This window comes from Saccostrea echinata, unplaced genomic scaffold, assembly GCF_033153115.1.
Source record: "Saccostrea echinata isolate AGI-Se365-2 ecotype Australia unplaced genomic scaffold, CSIRO_AGI_Sech_v1 ptg000027l, whole genome shotgun sequence".
NCBI lineage: Eukaryota > Metazoa > Mollusca > Bivalvia > Ostreida > Ostreidae > Saccostrea > Saccostrea echinata.
In genome coordinates, this window is record NW_026889776.1 from 12,859,264 (window position 1) to 12,868,124 (window position 8,861).

At 32.5% G+C, this 8,861-nt stretch overlaps 1 protein-coding gene across 1 annotated transcript; it reads left to right on the top strand.

Annotated features, from left to right (window-relative positions):
• Window positions 1–5,021: 5,021 nt before the first annotated feature.
• On the top strand, window positions 5,022–7,657 carry LOC133193064 (receptor-type tyrosine-protein phosphatase alpha-like). The gene is made up of 6 exons (XM_061329051.1): window positions 5,022–5,102; window positions 5,626–5,760; window positions 5,970–6,089; window positions 6,190–6,338; window positions 6,590–6,725; window positions 7,546–7,657. Exons 1-6 carry the CDS (start codon window positions 5,043–5,045, stop codon window positions 7,615–7,617), a joined length of 672 nt encoding a protein of 223 aa, XP_061185035.1. The 5' UTR covers window positions 5,022–5,042; the 3' UTR covers window positions 7,618–7,657.
• Window positions 7,658–8,861: the final 1,204 nt, after the last annotated feature.

Genomic DNA, 8,861 nt, shown 5'->3' on the forward strand with positions numbered 1-8,861 from the left:
AATCATTTTCTTTCTGATAAACGTTATTTTGGAAGTCTAAATATTCCGAATACTTTGACTTGCTTTCTGAAGTGCAACCATCGGCATTACTTTGTACCTTCGGCATACTTATTGTTCGTATCATTCAATTGTCACTAGCGTAAACAATATATGTAAACAACATGTTATCCCCCGAAAATGAATGGAGATTAATGAGATTTATAAGTTTCTTGACTTTATTGCAAAACAGCCGCAGTAAGTTATACAATTCGAGGTAATTGCGATACTAAATGTTCTGAGTATTCAAAAAAATATCTGTAAGGGAGTAGTTTTATCTCTGGGAAATTTAGGTATAATCGTGGACCATTGTGTATTACACACAATTATACATGTATTTGGTAATAATTAAACAGAATGATAAAATTAGTCTCAAGGCTTAAATCCCCATTAGACACTGACATAGGTGCGCAATAAAATGGATAAACACAATAAAATATCCGAGAAAACAAATTCTTGAGTACGTTGCAACTCTTTGTCCATGGAAATGTGCGGTGGAAATAACTGGTATACTTGATAAGGCATACTTCTGGACATATCTTAGATATCCCTTACCAGATTAGCTTAAAATTGAATGTCAGTGTACCTTAAATAAATGGATCAATATTGTTTTGACAACACATTATTAACTCCTTGGTTTTGACTTTTCTTATATACAGTACAGGCCACGAGTTTTCCCCGAAAAACACGGGGCCCCGTGGACCGAAAGTCCACGCTTTAGCGTGGGCCTCGATCAATGTCGGCATCTTTAAAGTGAGGGTGTCTGCGCACCGTGTAACACGGTGTGTTCGCGCGGTGTATCACAGTGCCCCATTACGATATCACGCAGAACTTATAATAAAAACTTCTCATTTCTTTATTTAATCAATCATATCAATTCCTTTGAAATCAGATTTTTTTTTAGGAATACACTTTCGTAAATTGATTACCTGGTTGTCTTTTCTCTCGATTATAACTGTGTTCATTTTCCTAACAAGATCTCTTTTACCGTACATATGCACTCATATGTGGTATTTATCAGATGCATAGTTTATTTCATAAATCATTTTCTAAGTAAAATTTTAAAAAATATATATATATGCATCTAAATAAATAAAATCAAAAAACGTGTCAGATACACACACATGAACTCTATTCTCTGATTATTACTCGGCGAATTATACATGTACTTTCGATTAAGGATTATTGCAATCTGTAATCATGTAAAACATGGAGGTAAATATCACACGCACAAAAAGCCGACTTTTGGTAACCCAAATCTGCTTTTCAACTACTGTACAAATATTACCTTATTCTGAGATTATTTTATGAAAAATGTCTCGTAAGGTTTGCGAGAAAAAAAAATCCATTAGCGAATGTGGAGCGGGGATGTATAGAGCAAATTAAGCTTCTCAAGGTCAAAGTATTATTATTGTGTTAAGGAAGAAAATGTGTAGTTATAACAAAAAAAAAAAAAAAAAAAAAAGAAAAGACCTAGCATCTTTCAAGCTACATGCATTATGTTCATTACCCCTCCCCCCCCCCCCTTTCCGCTTGTTGAAAGCGATATGATTCAGCTAATTAAAAATTAATCGAAAGTCTGTGGATTTATATGTTACGTTATTGTGAAAATAAAAAATCTAACTGATTACATGTTTATATGTGTCTGAAAAGGATAATTTACAAGTAAGTTTAAAATCAAGTCAAAGTACACGTTTGGTGAACTGGTGGTGTAACCCGGTAGATGAATTCGGCTGGAAGTCACTTGAGTGTGTTATACACATGATATGGTCAGGACGAAAGAATTTGAAAGGTGTGATAATCACACAGCGCCCCGGCCCTCCGGCTGTATCCCAATATATTTTAAAGAAAGGTGTAAACTCGGAACTGAAGATAAGAATGTTTCAAATCACAAGAGAAATACTTTCCGCGTAAGCAAACTTTCAGGGCCATCTAGCTGCGATTTTGATTGACAGGTAGAGCACGAGGATTTCGGGTGTTACATGTACGAAGAACAAATTGATTGAACACATGTAACTGAGTTGAATATGAAACGAAGTTACGGAATTTAAATAGTATTATAGAATGATTAATTGTGACTTTGGTAATGTAAATAAAACGAAGAATTAAATTTATAAGAATCTCTCTCTCTCTCTCTCTCTCTGACACTGTTTCTTTACACACTTTCCATTTAAATAAAAACTTACCGTATTAAATACTTACACTGAAAGGATTTTAAAACAAAAGCATAAATACTAGTTTATGAAAAGATAAAGACAATCGTCTGCTACGAGAAATACTCTTGGACATTATAAAACGGAGATTTTTTATTTTTAGATTTATGCGAAAGGGGGTCTCTCTCTCTCTCTGACATTGTTTCTACACTTTTCAATTAAAGAAAAAAATTATTACATACTTACACTGGAAGGATTTTCAAAATACTAGTTTATGAAAATCTGCTACGAGAAATACGCACATTATTGTACACAGGGATTTCGTGTTTTTGCTGCCGATTCTCGCTTATAAATTCAGAATAATATAAGACTATCAAAATGTACTCTACTCAGGAATATAAAATTAATGCTTTGATTGTATACTAAAACAACTGCAGCTCGGATCGTATACTACATGTAATGCAGCTTGATGGATCATGCTATTTATAGCCTTTCTTCGTTGCATGAATGAGCTCATGGAATTAAATTCTTCTGACATTAAAAATTTCAACCCAAATGATAATTTTAAAAAGTACCGGTAACTAAATAACTTTACAAAATACAAACTTCTGGGTGCACGATAAATTCAAAATCATTTTTTAAATATACATTTATATAAATTTAAATATAAATTTAAAATAAATACTACATGTTTCATTAGTACGATTCAGAGCATATTCAATGTCTTCTAGACTTTAAAACGATAATTTTACATATATAAATCAAAGTGATAAATTGTTTTTAAATTTTAATGTGTTTATCTGCACCAAACGATTTTCTCTGTAATGTTATGGACACGGTACGGCACGGAGGGAATTTTCTGGGCACGGTGCGACACGGGGAGCATTAGCTGGGATTTTTCAAGACACGGTGCGACACGGTGTGCCTACCTTTGTATTTCAAATCCACACACACCGTGCTACACCGTGTACACGGTGTGACACAGAGCATTTCACACGGTGTGTTTTCCACCGTGCGACGGGGAAAACTCGTGGCCTGTACTGTAGAATGCATTCATCTTTTTCTGGTTTTACACTTTCATTTCATTTATTTTATCTACAGCCTCTTTCTACAATGAGCTGTTTACGTGATACTTTCTACCTACAAGATACGGTGGTGGAATTATAACAAAAACATCAACAATGCTGTTCCTGCATTAATCTTTTACATTTTTTTGGCCATTAAAAGGTCAAAACATTATTCTAGGCTCCACCAAACCCTGTGCATAATCTAAGTCTCATTTTTTTTCTCCATCTTTATGTTGTCTCTCTTCCAGGGTCTCTGACTTCTGTTAAACTGTATTCATCTGTTCACTTGTATCATGCAATTGTCTCTTTTCCAATGTCTTAATCTTTTCTGCATCTTGAACCGGTCTCTCTTCCAAGGTATCTGACTTCTCTTTATCTGTAGTCTTATATTTATTATTTAACTTTAACTGTTTCTCTTCCAGAGTCTCAGTCTTTTCAGTATCTTTACTCGGATGTTCTTCCAGGAACTCTGACCTCTCTTCATCTGTACCCTTTTTTTCCACTAATGTACCATATTTTTCTGTCCTTTCCTGTGCACTTATATACATTGATTGTCTGCCAACCCATTTCTTTGAATTCTTAACTGTGAGTTTTTCAGGGTTAACATCTAGAAGTAATAATGCATTAGAGTGGTTTGGAATCCAGTGGTCTGCAACCATATCTGTTCTTGTTGTGGTCAACATATGTCATGGACCAGCTTCTTATCTCCCTGTATTCATGATTGATGACTTTTATACATTGTTTCATTGAAAACATCTTTGACATCGCTTTTGACGGTTATAAACAATTTGTAACTTTTTCATCTAAGGATTCACACGTTCAAAGAACATTCAATGCATTTGCAAAGAAATATTATTTTGAAAGTATCTGGAATTTCATAATATATATCAATCCTTGGTTTATAGGCATATTTTAAATATGGACATATTTACAATAAAAAACAAAAGCAACGCGATATTTATTTTCGATATATATTTTCAAGAGGTGAATGATAAAAGAAGAAAAAGACTGTATTCGATTCTGAATTATGAAACATTTTTTTCTCATCCAAAAGGACCAATACAGAGTCCTTTATCTCGCCTTATGTGAATCATTCAGTGGAAGATCAAGATGTTTGACAGCTGAATCACTTTCAAAACCACCCCAAGATAGGTCCTTTTACACAAATTGTGGTGAATTATCAAGTACAACTTCCCTGTCGTCAGAGTTCCAGGTAAATTAATCGTACTCTATAAAAATATAAAATAATGCAAGTCTATTCACTTTATATCCAAATGAAGAAGACCCACAATAAAAGGTATTGACAAGGCTTCAATTAGCTTATAAAGTGGGTCCCCCTATATGCATTAAAATTCTGAATGTACAATTTTTACGAATACAATTTAGATTATACACATATAAAATAAAAACTATTTGAATATCTATCAGAAATACATAATTTAGATTATAAATTTCTAGAAAAAAAGACATTATTCTTACCTATCAATAATTGCTTGAAATGTAAGCATGCGTGTACTCTTACTCTGAATGTTTGTAGAATTTACTGTCTCTTCGGGTAAAATATTCAGAGAAAGACTACGAATCTGGACGTACGAACATATCGGCCAACTATTCAGAGAGTGTTTTACCAGGTATATTTCAATATTTTCTACATCAATTTTAAGTTTTTTTCTCAAATTGGAAGAACAAAAACTAATGAAAATAAATTTAATAAGCGATTGTAATTTTCCACAGCTGCTCTGTAACATTCCATCACTTTTAATTATTAATTTCAGTTGAAAAATACATGTGTTATCTGTCCTATACAAAGGGAAGGAACAACTACTACAACGCTGTTCTACTACAGGTCGGATTTGTGTTTAATTTAACATGAAAAGTGTCCTTAAATGTAACGTTTTCTCAAATAGATTATTTTTATTTAAAAAAATCGCTTATTACGTATTTCTTATATATCAAGTGACCCTTCGAAAATAGACATCAGGAAAACATTATTTCTGTGTTCATTAAGGAGGAGCATCATGTTTGGTTGTAAACGTATTACATTAAAATAAAATGTTATATGAGTGTATGATCAGATGATAAAATTCAATTTCTTATGTACTACGACTCACATACATTAATAATACTGTGAAATTATTAATTTTCGCTGTGTTCGTTGTTTGAGGAGACCCAAAATCTATGTCCCCCGGAAATATTTAGAACTTCAAAATATATTATCATAATTGTCTTTCGACCAAAAATCAAGTCCATTGGAACCAATCTTTTTATCCTCAAAGCACGAAAATATGACCCCAAGAAAATAAGTGATTTTACAGGACCCATTCTTACAAAAAATTAGAAAAATGCATAGTATAAAATATATATTCCAGTCCTTCACAGAAAATGACAGTCTGATCAGCGCCCAGTACCCACTTCCTGACTATACTGAAGATTTTCTCAGACTCATCAGAGATTTTGATGCCCGTGTGTTGGTTTTCCTGAGTCCTTTGAAGGAAATTAATTCTGTAAGAAATGAATCGTTGAAGGCTTGATTACACATGTAGAATCATCAAAAGATATGTTTGATAAATAATTATATAAGTCTTTAGAGTTGAATATTCTAAAAAAGAAAATATAAATGATATCAAAATGTAAAAAAAAGGTTTTCTTACTGTTAATTTTCCATCATCATATTTTCAAAGAAAATAACATTAGATTTGTCTCATTTCGCCAGTCATCCCTTTGGGTTCCGTCAAAATCCAACAACAAAATCCTCGGCAGTTTTGTAGTTAAACTAGCAACATCAACAAATTCGGTAAACTTTACAACCAGGAATATAGTTTTGCAGCCGAAGGTTTGTAATGTTTATACATTATGGATACTAGTTCTTTCCAACTTTTTGTTCGAGAGGTCATGTACCGGTACTTCACGAAACCTACAATTTCTATTTATAGGGAGGCAGCGACATGAAAATAACTGTGATGGAATGTAAGACCTGGAAAGAAGGAAGGTTCCTTGCAGACAAAAGAGTGTTACTTGATGTGGTCAAAGAGGCAAAATCAGAGAAAGATAAGCAAGAGGGAAAAATACTTATTTTGTCCAGGTAGTTCTCAGCTCTGTGTGATTTTGAGCAATTGTTTGATCAATTTCTTAATTTAAGAAACATCTTCCCCTGATACCAGTAACTTCTCAATATTTGAACAATGGATCCCAGAATGTTTTATCGACGTCAATATGCCAAATCTTCTTGCACAGAAGATGTCTTATACATTAAAATTCAAAACAAGTTTCAAATACACCGTGATTTCTTAACAAAAAATTATTTCTATTTGATTTATTGCATGTGTCTGTAAGTGATGGAGCTACACGTTGTGGAGCATTTGCTGTTGTCTATAACGCTCTGGAACAACTCTCAATGGATAAAGATGTGGATATCTTAACCATCACACGACAACTGCAGATTCGTAGACCGGAGTTTGTGTCTACCTTGGTGAGAATGTTTGCCTTTTCAGTATTTGTAAAGTTTAACCTTGTATAAGTGTCATCTTTGCTTACCATTTAATTAATTTTTGGAATTTTAATTGTGCAACACTTGTGGTTTTGCATGAAAACAGTTGAGATGAACTTCTCTAGAAATCTTGTATATCAGGATTCACACAGAATCATTGAACTATAGATGCTTACACTAATCATTCTGTAATCCTTTCTGTTATCCTGAATCATTTTATGATTGGTTATGCTTGCAAACTGTAAAATAGGTATTTAACTTAGGCTAATCCCATTTTTGATTCAAATAAGAAAACTTACAAGAAGTAACAGTAATGGTAATATTTCTAGGAAATTTTGATACATTTGATCTCAGGAATTGTAAATTAGCGAAAGGAAAAAAAAATCATTTTGTATTTCAATGAATTTAAAATAAAGAAACTTTGATTTTAATGCTATATTCTGATGAAATTTGATCTTGTTAATTCTGAGCATCAGCTGGCTGTTGTCTGCTTAGGATTGTTTTAGTAATCTTTGGTGTAGAAATTAATTATAGATACGCGGTACTGTTTCATGTAAAAGAAAAATGGAAGTTGCCTTTTTTCTACAAAAAAAGTCAGTTTCTACCTGGTAACATTTACTGTTATATAATAATAATCATTAAAACAAGGTGTTTTCAATTCACCCCATGAGTCCTAGATCTGTTGGAGTAAATAGTTTTAAAAATAAATGTAAATACAATTTACTTCATCATTGTTGTTAATTCCATTTATGATATGTATCATAAATGATACCATTGTATACCATATTTCCTATATTTTCAGGAGGAATACCAGCTTTGTTATGATGTTGTCGCTGAATACATGCAGAATGACAGCGTTTACGCGAATTGTTAAACAAAGGGAGGAAACTTTCATAACCATAAACAGAATGCAGTGAAAAAGTATCTTTTTCCCTATTTGTGTCATGAATTTGTGTGAATTTAAAACTTTTCGAACATATTCCTTATTTCTGTGTATACACTGTAAGCAATCAAAGTCAAACAAAAAACCCTCTAAAAACAGAAGAGCTTGAGTTTGAGACTTATTCAAAATGAGCTATATATTATTATTATTATTATTGATTAACTTAAATTAGTTTATCTTTTTTTTATTCTTTTGTGTTCCATATGCTTGCTTTTTAGTTTATATTTATTGCAGCACTTTGCATTTTTCATTGTTATATTTCTAAAAATATGATTGATTTTGTAAATTGTCTTTTTTATGTATCTGACTTCTACTGATTTTCAAATTACTTGTTGATTTTTAAGCGTTTTATATCCATAATTTATTTTATCAGTTTGTGTTTTTCGTGCCTTTGTAGTTATGGTAGAAATACTAATATATTGTTAGGCACCTTTTCTCTTGACGTCGTTGAAATTTCAAAGCAATATTAACGTTACCTTTTTTCTGAGAACATACAACATTTTACTGGCATTGCATTTGTTGTTTATTGTAATGACTAACACTCATTATGGAATGTTAGAATGCCTATTTTAACAGAAAAAATTTCGTCAATCGATTCGATATTTTTTTTCTTAATTAAATTTATTTTAGATGTAATTTTGCATTTGTCGTATAAACTTAAAAATATAATTATTTCCATTTGTTTGATTTGTTTTTATTTTATTCACTGTTTCACTTGAGACAAAGGTTCAAGTGAGTAATTATGATCAATAAATATTTTACATCCCGTTCTTCCGTCTGGTGTCTTATTATTTTCACATTTCGACATCCCTTTCAAACTTTATACGAATTTTTATTAGGTCACCTGAGTCACTCAGGTGACCTATTGCTATCCATTCTCGTCCGTCGGCGTGCGTCGTGCGTTAACATTTGAACATTTTTAGCTTCTTCTCTGAAACCGCTTAACCAATTTCAACCAAATTTGGCATATAGCATCTATGGGTGAAGGGGAACAAAAATTGTGAATTTCATGGTCCCTGCCCCCCTGGGGCCTGAGGGGTGGGGCTAAAACCACCAAAAATAATGCAATCTTTAAAAATCTTCTTCTTTACTCCAGGACATCAAGCAGTCAAACTGTTGGCATCATTGTAACAAGCATTGAGCCCTCTACCAAAATTGTGAAATTCATGGCCCCA